This window comes from Phoxinus phoxinus, assembly GCF_949152265.1.
Source record: "Phoxinus phoxinus genome assembly, chromosome: 9".
Taxonomy (NCBI): domain Eukaryota; kingdom Metazoa; phylum Chordata; class Actinopteri; order Cypriniformes; family Leuciscidae; genus Phoxinus; species Phoxinus phoxinus.
The window spans coordinates 4,728,346-4,749,463 of NC_136884.1; the positions used below are offsets into that span (position 1 = coordinate 4,728,346).

The 21,118-nt window shown below is 38.3% G+C and overlaps 2 protein-coding genes across 2 annotated transcripts in view; one reads left to right on the top strand and one right to left on the bottom strand.

Annotated features, from left to right (window-relative positions):
* The window catches only part of cdk17 (cyclin dependent kinase 17), a 47,788-nt gene extending 32,878 nt beyond the window's left edge, over positions 1 to 14,910 (bottom strand). The window contains exon 1 of the mRNA XM_079624371.1: positions 14,543 to 14,910. The gene's annotated coding sequence lies outside the window, so the exon portion shown is untranslated. The remainder of the gene's footprint in view (positions 1 to 14,542) is intronic.
* Positions 14,911 to 19,309: 4,399 nt separating this feature from the next.
* On the top strand, positions 19,310 to 20,527 carry teni.1 (thiaminase I, tandem duplicate 1). The gene is made up of 3 exons (XM_079622815.1): positions 19,310 to 19,485; positions 19,586 to 19,889; positions 19,972 to 20,527. Exons 1-3 carry the CDS (start codon positions 19,442 to 19,444, stop codon positions 20,290 to 20,292), a joined length of 669 nt encoding a protein of 222 aa, XP_079478941.1. The 5' UTR covers positions 19,310 to 19,441; the 3' UTR covers positions 20,293 to 20,527.
* The last annotated feature ends 591 nt before the right edge of the window (positions 20,528 to 21,118 follow it).

Below are 21,118 nucleotides of genomic sequence, written 5' to 3' on the forward strand. Positions count from 1 at the left end.
AAATCAGGACAGAAATGTTTGAAAGTAGTAAACGGGTATGCGTCTCCCTTGTTGTTGTGATCTGATAGGCTAAAATGCATCTTAATACTATAAACAGGGCCTAAGATTTTAACTTTTATTCAGAAAGGATGCATTCAATTGATCAAGAATGACAGTAAAGACATTTAAAATATTACAAGAGATTTTTAGTTAAAATATTCAATTCCCTTGAACGGTCTACTCAAAGAATTCTGCAAAATGTGTATCATGGTTTACACAAAAATATTAAGCAACTGTTTAACATTGATAATAAATGTTTCTTGAGCAGAAAATCAGCATATTAGAATGATTTCTGAAGGATCATGTGACACTGAAGACTGGAGTAATGATGCTGAAAATTCAGCTTTGCCATCACAGGAATAAATTACATTTCATAATATATTAAAATAGAAAACAGGTATTTTAAATTGTAATAATATTTCACAATATTACTATTTTTACTGTATTTTTGATCAAATAAATGCAACCTGGGTGAGCATGAGGCTTTTTTTTTTAAACATCTTAACGACCCCAAAGTTTTGAACAGTGTAATTTTACAGCCATAAATTTTGCCAAATAAATGTTTGTTACTTCAAAAAGTGCTAATATGCAGAGTCGCAGTTAATTAAATGAAACACTCACGCGCATTAATCAGCTTACAGCATCAACCACAACGGATTATGTGTATCTTAAATAAACTCACATCAACACAAGCTCTGAAATATTCAGCAGGAAAATCTGAAAGTAAGCCATCCATCAGCTCAGACCCCAAATCAAGATTAAATTGTCATGAGACGGTGACGCAGACGTCTTCTCAAATTCTGTGCATCCCTGGCCTAAGCTCAAACACCTTCCTGAATTTAAATGTCATCAGAAGATCTTCAGCATGCAAACTTACTTACTCTCAAAAAGAGAAAAACAAACACAACCATTAAGAGTCCCAAGAGCATCTCAGTGTGAAGTACCATCCTCCATTCCGGCCGCTTCTTTTCTCACACAAACACAAACAAAAATCCTTGAGACAGGAATGTGGCGATACACAGATAAAGCTGTCTGTCAGCCTAAAGCAAACACAAACATATACGATCTGTAAAATCAAAACATCTCGGCTGCAGGACCGAACGAGAACAGACTGAGGTCAGAGCAAGTGATAAAGCTTCATGACAACAGACGATCTTTCTACGTTTTTCAGTAAATACAACCACACAGAATAAAAAGAAAGAAATTAGAATGATTTCCAACTAACACTAACTTATGACTACCGGGCAAATATAGGAGATGGTGTACATAAACATGAATGAAAATACACACAGGCTTCCCACAACACCCACTCACAGCAGTCTAGAAAGTATTGCCATGTTCTTATTATGCTCATCATAAGTGTGTGTCTGCATGTGTTCGTGTCTGCAAGAGATAAGAGGATGATCACACACACAATCCCCCATGACGAATGAAGCACCGAGCAGCGCTGACTCCAGAAGGGAACTGCCTGTTCTCTGATACATACACACACACACACACACACACACACACACACACACACACACACACACACACACACGCGTGTCAATGGAAGGTCAGACTGATATTACAGTCTGTGCCCACATTACCAACAGGGATGAAAGTTTGAAAGGAGCATGTACAGGTGGAATACCATGTTGTCGATTATATATTCATAGTTATTTGCACAATACTCCAAGTTACTACATGAATACTACACTATTCCATGCAATTTCTATGGTCTGCATGCATAAAAAAAATTAATCATGGCACATTTCCCCCCCCCAAAAAAATGCAGGGACTGAATTTAGGTGCAGGATTGCATTTTTGGCGCATAATTGTACTCATTTCCACAGGTTGCACGCTCACACCCAAAGCACACAGACATAAAGCCGCCTCTCAAACAACTCGCCAGCCATGAGCACCAAATATAGAGTTATTTTCTGTCAAATACACATAAAATTGTGTCAAAATGCCCATCTTGGCAAGTATTCACGTAAACACAGTCAGTTATGTCGTAAACAGATGGGAAAGAAAACGCATGTGTAACAGTATATTGGATGCATTCACTCTTAAAGTGACAGTAGCCTGATAAACCAGCTGATGTCTCTGTCATTAAGCAAAGAACAAAAAGAGAAATCACTCACTGCTCTTGACTAACTAACTTCTGTAATTGTAAGGATTATTCCTCATGATATTGCATGGCTATTGATCCTTGTATAAATATTTTTAAATGTATCTATGTGTGAATAATCCAGAAGCAGGTCATCCAAATAAGCAGAAACTCTTACATGAATCAGGACGGTCAAAACCATTTTTATGAGGCACTTTACTGGACAAATGAAGTGAATCATCATATTTAAATGTAATGTGTATCATATTGCGCTGTAATAGTACTAGCATGGTCCTTTTGGTTATTAAACTGGTGAGCGAGGAGGGTTTAAGGAGGGCGAGTACTAACAGGTCAATGAACAAGAACACCCGTCCCTCCGTGTCCCAGAATCATCTGCAATGTCCCACATTTAGTCTCTCTCTCTCTCTCTCTCTCTGCACGAGAGATGCTCCATTACTTCACTCAGCCTTATATTTTTAGCCCGTAGCACAGGCCAGCTTCCCTTTATCACCCAGATGTGTCACTTCACCACTCCATCAGGCCAGCTTCTGCCACAGCAAACACGCTGAAAGACGCAGAGGTCAAAATCGACATCACTGCAGCAGGAAGGGCACATTTGGCACCGCGATGCGCTCGCAGCTGATATTGAGCGACTCCAGATATAGGGCAGCAGTTTATCTGTGGCTGATCGTCCTGACACCTGACTGGCAGGAGGCTGCTAATCCCACGATCCTCTTTAACGGTGTGTAGCCATGATGACCGCAAACTTCCTGTCATTGTCCCCACAGCAGGTGAGTGGCATTCCCGAGCAGGACCACAAACAAACACCACAATAGGGGCAACAAAAGCATGTGGTGAGACCTCTGGGTATTGCTAAAAATGATTTAGCTACATCTTCAGACCTTATGTTCTGGAGAATAGAAATAATATGCAACAATAAATATAAAGCTGGAAAAAAAAAAAAAAAAAAAAACTACAAATATATAAATTAGGAACTGGGAAAAATCGGTGCATGCGGGAATAAAAAGTAGGTCAGTTTATGTAGAATAGAGTACCGCAATGCGCTAGCTGGTTTCAGCATGTGATGTAACCCAACCAAACTTTGGACAGGGAGTTTAACGCCCATCTGACTCAAAGTTAATCATTCCCTACTTTCTCCTGCTCAGATAATAACCAGATTAGTGAGCACTGCCAATAACAAACAGGTTTAGTTGGCAAAGATCTGAAATTTCAACTCAAATAACACATTTTATCAAATAGCTTCTGCATAATTATTCATAATGAATTAGTCATTTAATTAACCTGACCTTACATTTTAGTTCAGTATTAGTCATTTTAGTACTAGAACTTAAACATTATTAATTTATTTTATTTCAATTACCAAAAACTATTTAGCCTATAATAGTTTACCAATAAAAGCACTGTACATACATTATGAATTAAGATTGTAGAGAAATTATTTGCATTGCTTAATAAAAACTGATATTCACCACTGTCCTCTAGATAGTGGCCATTATATATTTCAAGTGCTTATCTTTTAGCCCATACAGCTATGTCTAATGTACACCAAGAAAGTTTAAAGGCCCCCTAAGGTGAAAATCAAGTTTTTAATGTTGTTTATATGTCTATGTGGTGTTTTTAATATGCTTTTAAAGGGGTCATGACATGAGAAACCAAATTTGCCTTGATCTTTTAGTATATAAGAGGTCTTCGTACCATTAAAACGTCCTGCAAGTTTCATAGCTTAAGACTTCCTCCCCATTATAAACGAATCATTTATTTAATCAAGCTCTAAATACAGCTCGTTCTGGATTCATGGTAAGAAGTGACGTCACGGTACGAAGTGACGTACCAGCGTTTGCATATAGACCGCCTCCAGCACAAGACAACTACGCTTAAAGCGCAAGGCAACTACGCTCATTTCGTATCATTGTCGCGCCCGCGCGCTGCGCGCCTCACAAGTGTTCAGTCGACGGACAGCGAGTGGGTCTGTGTACAGGGAAATTACGATGCCGCAGATGTGCTGTTCCTGGCTGTGGACAAACAACATCTTTGAATACGCTGCGAAAGATCCATTTTTTGCGGACGTCTCAGTCACGGCAGTGTTAGTTTAAGCGTTTGTTCTATACATTTGAAGGATGACTGTTTTGAGAACGAATCCCAAAATGATGCTGGCTTGGCCAGAAAACTGTTGCTCAAAGATAAGTCCTTGCCGACTATTCTGGGCTCAACAACGACGACGCAAACTGTAAGTAATGTGTTTAAAACTTTAAACTACTTTTTAAATACGCTGAATCCGCACAGGTTCTGGCTGGGGGCGTTAATAATTGATGCATAGGCACTGACGTTAGCCAATCATAACAGTGGGCGTTAACACTGAACTCTTAAAGGGGAAACACCCCCAAAACAGACTGTTTGAATCAGAGGATGAGAAACAGGGTGGGAAAAGGTCATAAATCACTACATTTTAAAAGTTTTTTGTAAAAAAAACTATAGTAATACTATATTTGCACCTAAGGGAACATAATAATAAAAAAAAACATGTCATGACCCCTTTAAGACAAACAAAATGTATCAGTCAACCACATTGCGAGTATTTCCTCTTTAAAACAGCAGTGAACCAAACACGGTCTCAAAAGCGTGGTCTGAAACCGCCCCTGTTTCCTACTGTCACACTCATGTAGCCAATCTCGTCGACATGTGGGCAGGGCTTTTCTCCACTGACTTCACTGACAGCAATCGGGAACATGGTTTGTGTAACATTAACATTATAATGTAGTCAAGCGAGCCTAAGGCCGTGTGTCCACCAAAGCAGAGCGCCTAGCTGAAAACACTAGGCGCTCTGCTGAAAACGGCGAGCTATGTGCACTTGAGAGCGTTTTGGCAGCGCAGTTTTTTTTTTCAGTTGAGACGCATCATTGCTATGACACAGTATGTGGTGTGGTATTAGTCCCGCCCCTCCTCCACTATGATTGGATGGTTGGGTAAAAGTGACAGTGAAAAAGACGCTCAGCGCCTCGTTACGCTCATGGCGTTTTAAAAACGCGCCGCTCCCATTGAAAACAATTGAAAAAACATGCCAGCCACGTGAAAAAACGCTTCGGTGGACACACGGCCTAAGGCTAATCATTTCAATTAACATTGTGTGTCCGACGTTATAGAGTGTGATACAAAAAACTGTATAATTCACTTCTTCTGAATCAGTTTCTGGTTTAAATATGGTTAAATTAAACCAATATTTACACTTGGCATTGAGTGGAGGTGGGGTTAATTTGCAAATTCATGGATTCACCTAAATGAAGCAAGGAAAACACATTGAAATAAGCCATTTTGATTATCCAAGATGAGTTTTAAGGAGGAAAAAAATCATTGACTGCAGGAGGACTTTGTTTAACTTTTAGATTATACACATTTAAATTGCACAGTCTTCCTCTTTTTGGAAATATTGATAACTAATCTTGTAGGCCTACAGTTTTTGTCCAATCAAATTCTCTCTGACAAACAAAGTACCAAATGCACAACAAATAATGGTTTTGACAAGCTGCGCTATAAAAAATAAAAAAACGTTGATGTGTCACACCTCAACTTCCAGTTTCAATACGAAATGCATTTGCCCCCATTTTCAAAAGTGACCCACTAATGGTGTATCCACTGACCTACTATTTACCAGTACAACAGCCTACTTTACAAACCACCACACTGCCAACTAATCAATTATAGCTTTGGACTCGATGCGAACTGGTATTAACATGACGCCTCAAAGCCATCTCTGCAAAGCACAAGGCCGTCCACCGCATGTCACACACTAAGGGTCCTGATACGAGCTGTTCATGTTTGACTCATTACAACACGAAAAGCCCCCACAGCCCTGCCTGTTCCCATGACAGATCATGCGCACAGATATTTCCAGACATCAGCTAAATCACTCAAGACCTGGGGAATAAAACAAAAATGAACTACTGTGATCGATCACAGCTGAAGGAAACTGAGAGGACAGCCCAGAAACGGAATATGCTTTAAAAGCAGACCTTGCACATAAAGGGAAATATGGGATTGAGATATTAAAAATGGGAGGGGGGAATTAATTTTTTTTTTTTACAAAAATCAGGTTTACCACAAATTGAGCATGCATGTTTTTTTTTTTTTTTCAATTAATTTTTTTTTTAATAAAAAAATATACATCTAAACAGTTGATTATTCAACAGAACTCAAATAGCAACTTTTCTAATAAATGGAGCAAATCTGAAATCTGAAAGTAAAACCATAAAAAAATTAAATCCTCACTTAAAATGAAATAAACTGATATAAAATATTTAAGTAATTTGAAATTATTTTAGCTAGTTCCCAAGGCATTTAACTAGATGTACTAAAATTACTAAAACTGAAATATATATGTATATATAGACATTAAAAAAACTACATTTAAAATAATCAAAATAAACTTAACCAAATTACAAATTAAAATCAAAACAGAAACATTCAAAATATTAATAAAAATGACAATAGTAGTACCTCAATGATACTAAACTAACACTGAATAGAATTATCTACCTATTCAAATCACTTGTCCTCTGTAGCGTTGTGGACAAATAGAATCAATATAAAATAAAATAATAATCAATAAGCACTTCCAAGCCTCACACTATTTCTTCTCTGTGACAGCACGTCAGAAAACCAGAACATTCATTCAACACAGATTTAAACTAATATATTTTCTATATTCAAACATGAGACGTTGGAGATCACAGATGGCGCACAATCATTCATCATAACAGTGCAATATGAACTCTGACTCACAGATGACAAACTCCAGGTAACTTTATCAACCTCCAGTTCATCCACAAGTACACAGTGTACTTCACTGCAGAAAAATGAGGAAAAAAGACGGGTGCAGAGATCTGTGACGCTCAGCTGTCGCTTAGAGACGCTGGAATGTAAACACCATGTGAGAGGCAATGAGATCACTGTGGGCAACACACACACACACACACACACGCACACACACGCACCCTCAGACGAATGTGAGTGACACCAAAGTGTCTGTTCCCTATCGATGTGCTCCCCCATAAATATTTCAATAGGTAGAAGGATGAAAGACGTCTCAAAAGACAAACTTTCACTCAGTCCGAGTCGAACAGAGTTTTTGGAAGCGTGTCCTTAGGGAGCCGTTCACACAGGGAACTAGAACATGAAACCGAGCACAGGGGTCTCAAAACACATTTTTCAAAGTACAACCTTCTTCTTATGACACGGTAAAAATGGCACATTCATGGTGCAAGATGTTGAAAAAAAAAAATACAACCCAACAATTAAAGACACACATCTGATGTCTGTGCATGTGGCAGAGCTTCCCCAAGCTATTTATAACGTGAAGTAGAGCCCATTTCACACGGAGATTCAGGAAAATACATTGAAAATGTGTCCTGGGATTTGAACTGGGATCATTGATTCACACTGCCAGTGTTTTTCTGGAATCTGTGCGTGCGTTCACAGTTCACACACACCCCGTAAAGACATTCGGCATCAGGATAATGTCTTGTCTCACAGCGTTTTCTTATGATCTGAGATTTTAGATCAATTCCTCAATTGCAAAATCCTACCAGTCCACTGAAATTTTCGCTCCCTAAAATCACCAATGCACCGTGAAAACAAGGGCATCGATTCTCACTATGTTTCCTTAACGGAAGATCTGAAGAGCAAAAACTCAATTGAAAACTCACCACCACACATACTAACATGCAATAGAGGTTTTTTAAATACAAACCATTATTTAATTATATTTCAGCATAAACATACATTGCTAGACAGCATTATATAGCATTTATCATTTATTTACGGCTGAAATGTTGCACGTATGTAACAAGCAAAGTATTTATCATACAGTACTTTAAATAACATTAGAAGATAATGTCAAAATGAATGATATCAGTTCTGCTGTTGTTCATGAATACCAGAAGTTATGTTGTACAATGAGGACGTTGTCATGTCAACGGAAATATAGTCCCAATATAGTGAGCCAGCGGCCTTACTAGGCCCGTCCCAAACTTTAGTCGATAAGAAGTCAAATTTTAATTAGCCGGTTAGTCGCAGGAAGTGCCGAAGTCACGTAGTCCATGACGGACCGAACGTTAACACGGCTGGTCCATGCCGGAGGAAATCCAAATCATTCACCGACCTCAAATATGTAATGTAATGTGTATTATTGTAATGTAGAAGAATTATAATCTCCTTCACAGCCAGCAGCCCTGTGTCCTGTGTGAATGCCTGATGCAGATTCAAAGGGATTATCAGCCAATCAGAGCATCACACACAAACAGACCGACACACATGGTGTCAAAGCAATGACCACAGAGGAAAGTAGGCCACTCAATGCACAGTTGGACCAAATGTGAGATGGGCACTGGATGGTACTGTAGGAATTTTGTGTGTGTGTGTGTGTGTGTGTGTGTGTGTGTATTTGTGGGATGTAGAAGCAGTCTGGCTCAGTGCGGCACTATACAAAGAAACCTTTCAGTATGTAGAGTTTGTTGAGAGAGAGCGCAGACCCGCAGAACCAGGAACAGGCTAACACACACAGACAAGAAACATACACTCACATTACATGCTAAATGTACACTGGTACATTTACATTACATTTACACAGGTACACTAAAAAAATACTGGGTTGTTTCAACCCAAATTTGGGTCAAATATGGACAAACCCGCAGCCGTTGGGTTACATTTTTTAATTAAAAATGTTAACCCAATGGTTGGGTTCGTCCATATTTGACCCATATTTGGGTTGAAACAACCCAGCATTTTTTAGAGTGTAGACCCCAAAGAAACCTTGCTATTGTTAGCGCCATGCACTAGTTTCAGGAAATGAGGTTAGCTATTAGAAGAGATCAACGGATTTTGCTTTTTCATGACCATGCTTTATCATACTCAAGCTAAGCTATGTCCAAATTGTAATGTACACTCTAAAAAATGCTGGGTTGTTTCAACCTAAATTTGGGTCAAATATGGAGAAACCCGCAGCCGTTGGGTTGCATTTTTTAATTAAAAATGTTAACCCAACGGCTGGATTTGTCCATATTTGACCCAAATTTGGGTTGAAAAAACCCAGCATTTTTTAGAGTGTAGTATTTTATTAGCAGAGTATTAGTATCAAACCATCATCAAAATATTAATAATAATACTTTAGAGACATAAAATTGGCTTTTATCTGTACATTCATTACGTCAGAATATTAGTTAAAAATATAAGTCAAATTGATTAGTGATCTATCTCTAGTCTTGTTCTGGAAACCGAACCGGAGCTTAAGGGAAATGACAACAAGCACACAAATAAACAAACACACACACACACACACACATTCCTAGCATGTTTGAAATATCTCTCATTGTGAGGGGTGCCGGGTCCAGGCATACAGTCAATAGTTTTCCTCCCTCATTAACACTTCATCACACACCAACCGAGATTGTCCTCATTTAGGTCCTGTATCACACACACACACACACACACACACCTCTCTTCCTGTGTTTGGTAACTGGTTGTTCTTCCTGAAACGGTTAACATTGTTCAAATAGCCAACGGCAGTTTACAAAACTGTTTGAGGACTAAGTTTCCGCATGACTTGGCAAAAAGCTTAATGTCAGTCACAGAGTCCTAAATCCCAATATGATGTCATTACAGTGACGAGATGGACGTGCATGAACTCTCTAATTAGGTCATTTCCTGTTAGATTCGCCACTTCCTCTTTAAGGGAGGCAGAAGAGAAGGTTCTGACCAATCAGTGCCTACCTCTCCAATACAATCAATGATGTAAATGCTGAACAATGACAAAAAGAGTGAGAATAATCACAACTGGAGCAATCACTGTCAATACAGAAAATGTGATGGCACTTGATCTGGTTCACATCCTTAAGAACGAGAATTAGACTTCTGGTTGCCAATAGCAACATGCCCTTTCTAGAAGACGTCTACACTGCTAACAGGGTCCATAAAAAGCGTGAACCACTTCAAGAATGTGAACTACATTCAGCATGGAGGAAATTACATGAGCTGAAAAACAACTTCTCACGGTCTCACACCTGTACCAAAAATAGAGCCTAGTATTAATAACAATGCAATAATATATTGTAATAATACACTAATAATAACAATATTTAAATACAGTTATAGGTAACACTTTATTTTATAGTGTCCTTGTATACTTACCATAGTAATAACAGTAAACTATGCATAATTACATGCAATTAACCCAAAACCTAATCCTATAGTAAGTACATGTAGTTAATTATTATTATCAGTACTTAAATATATAATTACACTATAACAATGACACCTTAAAATAAAGTGATACCCAATTATATAATATAGTAGCCTATATTTAATATAATTACACACTAAAACATTTAGTAAATATAATTATTCTATAATATAATGCTAAAAATTTAATATTTTTGTAGCTGTATCATTTAATTTGCATATTTTGCTCCATTTTAATTAGTGTGCTGAGAGTAGGGCTGTAAACGATTAATCGCGATTAATCAAATCCAAAATAAAAGTTTGTGTTTACATAATATATGTGTGTGTATTGTGTATAATTATTTTGTATATATAAATACACACATCACATGCATGTATATATTTAAGAAAAATGTGTTATTTATCTATGAAATAATTTATCTATGTATATATATAATAGAAATCATATAAAAATATATATGCAGTATATAAATGCAAATATTTCTCAAATATATACATGCATGTGTGTGTATTTATATATACAAAATACACACATATATTATGTAAACACAAACTTTTATTTTGGATTCGATTAATCGCGATTAATCGTTTACAGCCCTAGCTGAGAGTGTACCGTTCTTTTGTTGATAGACAGTTTGTATATTAAACCCCTCTTGAAAAAGTTGGGTTATTTTGTATTGTGTTTTTTTGCACCCACAAATGCACCAATCAGGAAGATAGTGGGCGGTGAGCAACACATAGAACAACACTGTCTTCTGTATCTGGTTTGTGTGACTAGGCTTATGTAAAGTTTGTGGTGGGAGGAAGCAAGTGGGTGTGCAGTCAGAGGTGTCTGTACTGTATGCAGAACATCAGCTGCTCTTCAACAAATTAATGGCATCCCATCGTGTCCATGACCCACTGAATGTTCAAGAACCCCACTGCAAAGAGAACAAGAGACATTGGTTCTCGTATAACAACCCACTGCGAGCAGCTTTGCACAGTCAGGTCAAGTTACATTAATGCCTGCAACAATGCAATGCCTTCGTCTCACTTACCTTATACCACAAACACACAAGAAAGCAGGAACAATCGCTCTGCAAAAACTCCAAATCAATGACTAAAGAATCAAATCAAATAACACGCTGGCTTACTTCTTTCTCTCACTTTTACATCCAAGTCGTTTCTTGCATAATCGTGTCTCTTTCCCACAAACCCTTTACGTGTTCATGTCAACGGATTGAGTATCAGTGAGTTTTACTGCAACATCATAAGAATAATCTGCCGGTAAAAGCAGAATATCTAATGTTAAAAAAATAACAAATAGCATGGAAGCCCATTGGTCTCAAGACTAGTTCATGATGACTAGGGTGCGTTTACATGACAACGATGTACTAAAAATAGGAAAAGTTTTTCCTTCGCATTTTTCGTACAGACGACACCATTCTCAAAATGATCCCTGTTCACATGTTCACTAAAAACAGTTTTATTCATGCCAGTAGTCAGCAATGTTACTTTATAAAGAAACACTACGTGAAAGACTGTAATACGCATGTGCGTGACGTCATCGTCTTCACAAATTCTCGTTTTTATACGTTTACATTGATTTTTTTTTTTTCTAAGTTTGAATTTTCAGGCCCCGATTGAGTTGAAAATGGTGTTGCTGTGTAATTAAACACCCCCTTAAAGTGGTATCATCATGTAGTTAACACAAATAAATAGCATCCGTTTTGTGCGCTGGAATTATAGAACCTGAATTTTAACCATTTATTCTCAAATGGGCTTGAGAATAACACATGAATATGATTTGTTTGCATGATCGCTCAATGATACTTCAAATGCGGCTAGGCGTACTATTATATTTAAAAGAAGTCAGAACTCAAATATTTCACCTGATGGTCAATAAAACAGGCTAAACAATCCCACAGAACTACTTTGAAGGAGCGACCAGACTTTTGACGAACACTTTAGACTTTAACCAGTAAGCAACCCCTTAGAAACCGTATAGCAACACCTTGGTAACAATCAACAACACACGAATGGGTCCTACAACTGCCTTTTACTGAAAATGTAAAGATAGTTTATTAGTCCCAAGCAGTTCCCTAATTCAATAGACTAGAAGTTTGCCAATCTAAAAACCAACAATGTGCCGTTTCTAAGGATCGTATCACTTCCATTCCGGATTTTCAAAGGAACAATTTTCAACATGTTTTGAAATTCCAAAACACCCAATTACCAACCAAACAACAAAGCATCTCATTCGTATAAAAAGACTGTTACACTTCACGCTATCAGAAAACGCATTATACAACCACATACCCAGAAGAAGCTGTGGGAGGGATGAAATATGAAGAGCGGTTTATTAAGAAGACAAAAATAAAAGCATAAAGTGTGCGTGGGTGTGTGAGAAAGCGAGAAAAAGAGTGAGAGACGCTTATTTTGTGACGCCTTTTTATGGGCCATGCATAATCAGCATGATCCGCCACCACAATAAAGACAGTGAAGTACAAAGGGGACCCAGAAGCGACAAAGGCCATGTAACCCGGCTCCTCTGTCACAACACACTAACACAACGTGAAACTGTATCATGATCTTCATCTGGGTGAGGCATGGACCCATTGTCCTCATGTTACATTGACTATCATCATCAAAAGCACAACTAGAGTACATAATACAAACAATGGCATGCCTATATTTTATATACCCAACATTCATTATCATCATCACCATGTGGGTCACATTACATGCAGACTCCCCAGACTGAGAACAGCCAAGCCACAATCCCCAATTTGGATCATCCATGCAACAGCTGCATGCCAGGCTGTGGAACGCACCCTCATTTCCATCTCAAGAGTCCCTGATTGAGAAATAGGCATCATCCCTGGGCTGGCAAACCCCTAAATTGGCCACCGGCCCATAATTGCATCCAAACAAGGCACATGTATTCATATCCATGCATACATGTCTGTTCATTTGCGGCATTCAATGCACGCACATTTTCATCCGCTGCATTTGCTTGACTCGCAATAAATAGCCCGGGCATAACGGAGGGCATATGAAGTTGGCACCTAACTGGTGTTCTCTACACTCAAGTATTTTAACGCAACCCCCTTTTGCTCTGCTGGAGGGCAGGAATACATTTGTCCACGTTCACGATTCATTAAACCCATCAACACATTTCCCAGCGCTACGAAGTCACCTGCGGTGAGAATGTGTGGATGAGGACAGAATCACTATTAACCCATTTGATAAAGGGAATAATAATGTTAAATATTGACATTAAAAGGGTCTAAAAGTGCATTTTACACAGATTGCAAAGTATTAAATAGCCTTCATACTGTCTTAATTTTATTTGTATGTCATATTACAGATTAAACAACTGCAATACTATTTAAAGGTACTATTCTTAGAAATTCTCATAAATCATTTGAGTACAGACTAAACATACCATTGATCACACTCATTTCCTTTCTGAATAAGTAACTGATAGCCTAGATATTCATTGTAAATGTTTTAAAGTGTTGTTATTTTAAATAAAAAAGTCAAATAAAAAAAGTGTGTGTCCCAATTATGCGAAGTTTCACCAAAAATAACAAGTAGCCTAATCACTAACTTTTAGAAACTTTTACCAGGCAGGGAATAAAATGATATTTAAATGGACAAATATAGGATTAAATGGGTTAAAAGGTATTCTGTCAGTCTTGGTAGTACATTGACACGCATAACAACTGGTTCAAATAAAAAAAGCTTTAAATAAATGTTTATTCAAGACAACAATTGCATATCGGTATTATGATTCTACACAAGTGGAGAGACAGGCGTAGAACAAAACTACAAAAACAAATCTACAAAGACTGTCAAGACTGTTATTTAACCAGGTGGTGGAATTCGGTACTAGTCAAAGCTTAAATAAACACTTATAAGCAACAGTTTTGCTTTCCTTTTATAGCTAAACCAACAACAATAACATTTAAACACGCCATATAGTTCGTGCTGACAAAACAGCCGTCGATTAAACAACATTTAATCAGATTAACGTTAACGTTACTCGACCCAAACACTCCTCAAAACCTGGCAGTTTTGTTTGATAAACATAAGTGACAAACATCGTATTAGCGTCACGTTCCGTTCCGTTTAAGCGAAAATGACCGTTGCAATAAACACAACGCCACACTTACTTACCAGAGACGGTAAACGTTGTTCGGACGCGAGTCCCTGCCCTCGCCTGCTTCTCGGAGGCCGGATGCCGTGTTTCCACTCTCCGCCAACACACAAGCCGCCTTTACGACGAAAAACACACAGCCTCACCCGAGCTATATCGGTCAAACTTGAGCTAATATCCTCGGCAGAACGGGTCGGAGGAGCTTCGCTTGTGGTTCAGTATGGCGAGCGTTTGTTTCCCTGGAGCGTAACGTTACAGTGCTCGAGGCCGGGAGGGGTGCTGCTGCTGCCCGTCTACTGACGCCTCCGCCTAGGGGTGACATCGGAGGAAGAGGAAAACCTTCTTGCACTATTATTTGAACATCGCACTGATATGTAACTTGACAAACAGCGCCACCTGCAGTATAATGGGCGCTAGGAAACATCAGGTGGCGTCGTGGTTAAAGAGAGAGTTCACCCAAAAATGAAAATTGTGTCATCATTGACTCACCGTCACCTCGGAACCTGTATGAGTTTCTTTGTTCTGTTATAAAAAATAAGATTCATTGAAGAATGTTGGTAACAACCAGACAGTTAACGGCACCCATTGACTTTCCACATAAGTTTGTATTTTTATTCCTGCTATGAAAGTCAATGGGTGCCGTTCGTTAACTGTCTGGTTACCAACGTAGGCCTACTTTAAAATATCTTCTTTTGTGTTCAACAGAACAAAGAAACTCATACAGGTTTGGAACAACTTGAGGGTGAGTAAGTAATGACAAATTTTTCATTTTTGGGTGAACTATCCCTTTAATTATTTATTTTTTTAACCAAAATGTTGTAGGTTGATCCTCATAAACTTGATTTAAAAACAATAAATAATAATTAGGCTAATTTAGGCCTACTTAATTTTGGGTTCATTGTTAATGTTTTATTTTTCATCTCTGGTAACTGATTGTGTTTCATATGTCCTGGTAGTTTTCGGTAACAACAGATGTCAGTTAATAATAAAGAGTATTACTTTATAGAGGAAACTGGGGCAAGTTGTCACACCTTTTTACTTCAGTGAATATTTCTCACCTGTAGGTTTATTTTCAAGGTTAATTTCTGTATATGCCTTAAAGTATTAACAAATCTTTAAAAAAAAATCCATCCCGGTTGCATGATGTCAAATGGGGAAATGTATGGGGAAAGTTAGGGAACTGCTTATAGGATCGTATCCAATTGTGTAACTGGACTTCTGACTCACACCTAGTTGCTAAGATACCTATAGCCTATAGCCCAAGTGGAAATTTCCTTTTGTGTGAAATTTCCATAGCAGAGTAATAGCACAGCTGTAGGCCTACATAAAATATTACAATCCACGCAACATAATGGGAGACATATCAGAGTTCAAAAGAGGACAAATTGTTGGTGCGTGTGTGTCTCGCAGGCTCATCTGTGACCAGGACAGGAAGTATATGTGGTGCATCGAGAGCTGTGGTATCCAGTCAGCATGCCATCGCATAGGACGAACCACATCCAACAGAAGTAACTGTCGACGCAAAAGGAAGCTGTCTGAAAGGGGTGTTCGGATACCAACCTGGATTGTATCCAAAAACATAAAACCACAGCTGCCCAACTCACTGAATCGTGCACCTCGACTCTCCTGTTTCCTCCTAAACTGTTCGTCAGGAGCTCCACAGAGTCGATATTCATGGTCATGCTGCTGTCACTCATGGCACTGCCCAATGTGGTGCCAACAGTGCAAATCTTGGGCTGTGCCTGTGTTCTCTGATGAGTCCAAGTGTCTTACACATCTACGGTGTGGAGAAGTAAAGAGGCTTAACACCCGGACTGTTGCTCAGAGTGAAGGACTTGCATCTGTCATTCCTAAGACTGATGCTGTATTGGCTTTGGCTGCAAAAGGAGGCCGTACACCATACATTATGTTGGTCTTAAACCACTTTATGTATATACAGCACTGTAAAAAAATTGCTGCGATTATTTATCATAACTTAAAATCCAACATTGTTTCAACTTCAAAAAGTATGTATTCATGCTTGACTTAAAATACGTTTAGTTAACTTTAGTTTAGTCAAGTTGGATATTTAAGTTATCTCAACAAATTTGAAGTTGTTATAACTAATCGCAGCCACATTTTATTCAGTGTGGTCAGAATTATTTGCCCCCTTGGTAAATATGATGAAAGATGGCTGTAAAAAAAAACGGCATTGGTAATCCTTTTGATATTTGATATTAAAAAATAGCAAAAATCTAAACTTTCATTGAAGTAAAATATTTGAAAGTGCGGGGGGATCACATTATGACATTTTTTTCCCCTCCAAAACACGTTGGAGACAATTATTTGCCCCCTTTTATTAAATACTTTTAACTAGTTTTCTCCTATAATGCCTGATGAGTTTGGAGAACACCTGGCAAGAGATCAGAGAGCATTCCTCCATACAGAATCTCTCCAGATCCTTCAGATTCAGATCCATGCTGGTGATTCTCATCTTCAGTCTCTGATCTCTTGTCAGGTGTTCTCCAAACTCATCCAGTACCTCACTGCAGTACACGAGATCCAGGGGGCGGAGTTGGATCCAGATCTAAGGGGTGGAGATGGGTAGGTTTAGGGCTGGGTTTAGGGATCAGGGGGTGGAGATGGGTAGGTTTAGGGGTGGGTTTAGGGATCAGGGGGTGGAGATGGGTAGGTTTAGGGGTGGGTTTAGGGATCAGGGGGTGGAGATGGGTAGGTTTAGGGGTGGGTTTAGGGATCAGGGGATGGAGATGGGTAGGTTTAGGGGTGGGTTTAGGGATCAGGGGGTGGAGATGGGTAGGTTTAGGGGTGGGTTTAGGGATCAGGGGGTGGAGATTGGTAGGTTTAGGGGTGGGTTTAGGGATCAGGGGGTGGAGATGGGTAGGTTTAGGGGTGGGTTTAGGGATCAGGGGGTGGAGATGGGTAGGTTTAGGGGTGGGTTTAGGGATCAGGGGGTATAGGTTTAGGGGTGGGTTTAGGGATCAGGGGGTGGAGATGGGTAGGTTTAGGGCTGGGTTTAGGGATCAGGGGATGGAGATGGGTAGGTTTAGGGGTGGGTTTAGGGATCAGGGGGTGGAGATGGGTAGGTTTAGGGGTGGGTTTAGGGATCAGGGGGTGGAGATGGGTAGGTTTAGGGGTGGGTTTAGGGATCAGGGGGTGGAGATGGGTAGGTTTAGGGGTAGGTTTAGGGATCAGGGGGTGGAGATGGGTAGGTTTAGGGGTGGGTTTAGGGATCAGGGGGTGGAGATGGGTAGGTTTAGGGCTGGGTTTAGGGATCAGGGGTGGAGATGGGTAGGTTTAGGTATATGTAAGGTGGGAGCCCCCTGGATTTCGTTTTCTGCAGTGAGGACTCATCAGGCATTATAGGAGAAAACTCTGAGCTGTTATCTTGGAAAAAAGAGGTTACTAAAAGTATTTAATCAAAGGGTGCCCATAGTTATGGCCAATGTGTTTATAGAAAAGCATTTATTTCATAATGTCAATCAATAATCAATCACCAAAATTTATTTCGGTCCTCACACATAATTTTCCAAAACTAAGAAAAAAAAGCCCCCTCTTTCAATTCTTTTACTTCAATGAAATGTTAGATTTTTGTGAATTTTTTAAATGACAGATTAAAAGGATAAACAATGCAGATTTATTTTTACAGCACAACTTTGATCATATTTAATTACCAGGGGTGCCAATATATATATTGACTCGTGTATGTCATGTGAGGACGAGATAAATGTTCTGGAAATTATTTAGTAATTTCCTTAGTTATTTGAGAATACAGTAATTGAAATTTAAACTGGTGCATGCCATGAGAAGCTCACTTTGCAATTGATATACTGTTATATATATATTATTTTTTTAAATTGAACGGGTGTCACAAAGACCAACGCAAACCGCACAATCACGACACCACAGGCTGGTCATTTTTATGCAAGACAGAAATTTTTGTTCATGTACTCATGCGTCACTATGTGACTCATTTGCCTGATTGCAATTATGCATGTTCTTTTCAAAATGAGACTGTTTAATACCTATTACAGGAATTCATGGCCAAAAAAGAAGAAGAAAGAAGAAATCTTTCTGTCATGTCTTACAAAAGAAAATTACCACATAAACATAATACTGAAACTAAGGCACTGGTGAATGTGAGGTAACTCACACTTTCAGTTTATTTCAGAAACTCACAAATCACTATAAGATATATTATAAGACATTTAAGCTTTATGTGAGGAAATATGAAATATCACAGACAAGGTTAAAAATAAAAAAGTATCAAATTAGGTATTATAAATAGGCCTATTTAGTATATAAAACTGTTTTGTTTGATAAATATTGATAAACATTTAGCATTGTTCATGATGAAAAATTACTGTTTTTTGACCTGTTGTTGTGTAACACCACATACATTAGGAAAATGCAAAAAAAAAAAAAAAAAAAAAAAGATAAATAGGTTTTAGATAAATGGAAAAGTATTGTACTATATAAATATTATTTAAAGGCATTTTTAGTTTTGCTAAACAACACAAAACAATGGCAGACAGATAGATAGATAGATAGATAGATAGATAGATAGATAGATAGATAGATAGATAGATAGATAGATAGATAGATAGATAGATAGATAGATAGATAGATAGATAGATAGATAGATAGATAGATAGATAGATAGATAGATAGATAGATAGACAGACAGGAAGTCAACAGGGTTGATAAGGAAGTTCACAAGATTCGATATGAGCCTTTTTATATAAAGAAAATGTACAGTCAGATTCTCTGCCATCCACACCCCTCCCAAAATGACGAAGTTATTCACAGAATCTATTGCCGCAATTCAGTATTAGCTAATAACCTGCCACTATAAAAGAACTGTAGAAATAACAGATTGCAGATCAGAGCTGAAGACAAGTGCACTACAAGATCCAAGAAAGATGAAGACCGCGACCCTCCTGTGTCTCTGTTTCCTAGGGTTCAGGTGAGTCCTTCCATTTTCATGATACCGGGTATAAATGAATGTTGTAATGAAAAGTGTTCAGTGATGACTTGTGCACATCTAAGACATAGTTTGCTTGTAGTTACAGTTTGGCAGCCAGCTCTGAGGAAGATGTGTACGAATATCTGTGGGAGAAGAATAAAGACATCGCCAATAAGACACTCGGGACTGACTTCCTGGTACAGATGCAGAACGGCAGCCTTCAGGCGGAGCGATACGTCAGCTTCACCATACAGGACATCGGCTATCTACTGAAAGTGACCAAAATGCTGAAGAGAATGAGTGGGAAAGAAACTCAGCCCACTGAACTCAGGGACTTCATGAAAGGCAGATACTCAAGCTACAAAACATTTGCAGACTCCATGCTCAAACAATATTTTTTCAAGGTAAGAACAGAAACACAAAGGCTTTAAACTTTCAAGCTAGTTCTGAATCCACTGAAGATGCTTTATGTTCTCATTTCTCCAGAGTGAGCCTCCCATCCAGCAGACTCCAGCTATGAGGAAGTATCTGTCGTTCTACAGACACCTGCTGGAAAAAGAAGATCCGCTGTACTTTGCTGTTGGTCTCCTGCCCTGCGCTAGACTCTGGCCGTGGTTGAGTAATAATCTCAGCACACCTCCAACCAATGCCTACTACACTTGGAAGCGGGACAATATGGGCGGCCATCCTGAGAAATACAGAGATCTGCTTAACAAGAATCTGAACACAACTAAAAAAGTGGCCAAGGCTAATGCTATCTTCCGTACACAGATGCAGAATGAGCATGATTTCTTCTCCTCGTCTTGAGGGGTTGTTAAACGCTGTCTGAGCAATTCAACTTTTCATGAAAAAACTATTTGCAATTATTTTCCTAATATATTGTTTGATGTAGTATTTTGATGGCTTCGTTTAAGATTATGGCTGTAATAATTTAATATTATACCAAGTTAAATTTAAGCTTTTAATATTTAAAAACTGTATGTACGCAACCACATTTTTTGGGGGAGTTTACAAACAATAATAAAAACAATACAATTCACTTACATTTTGTCTGAATATTTAATGTCTGTTATATTACCCATCTGTACATTAACCTTTAATAATCACGAAGAGCTATTGAATTATCTTCTTGAATTATGTCTGACAGCTCATCTTTTGTTAAAGGTGCCATGTGTAATTGTCTGGCAAAAAAAATCAAGTCATACTCCACATTCCATACCAGATGGGGGCAGTATACCTCACATATCAAAATATGTGATGTAGGATATGGTATTTTATAAATCACACACTATAAATATGATAAAGAAGCAGAAACAGATAGTTGCAGTAAAGTAAGATATTTTAATAAGTTGAAGAAACAATAACGATTTGTGACACACACACACTCGATTTGCGCATCGCCATCATGTGTGTATTACAGGTAACGTTATTACATTGCTTCCTGATATCACGTGCACAAACACAAATAACCTATTATTTATATATATATATATATATATATATATATATATATATATATATATATATATATATATACTACAAGGCAGTTGAATGCTTGTATCTGATAACCGTGAATCTCTTGTAATTATTACTTTACCCAACCTCTCCATGTCGAGTGATGCAGTAAACATCA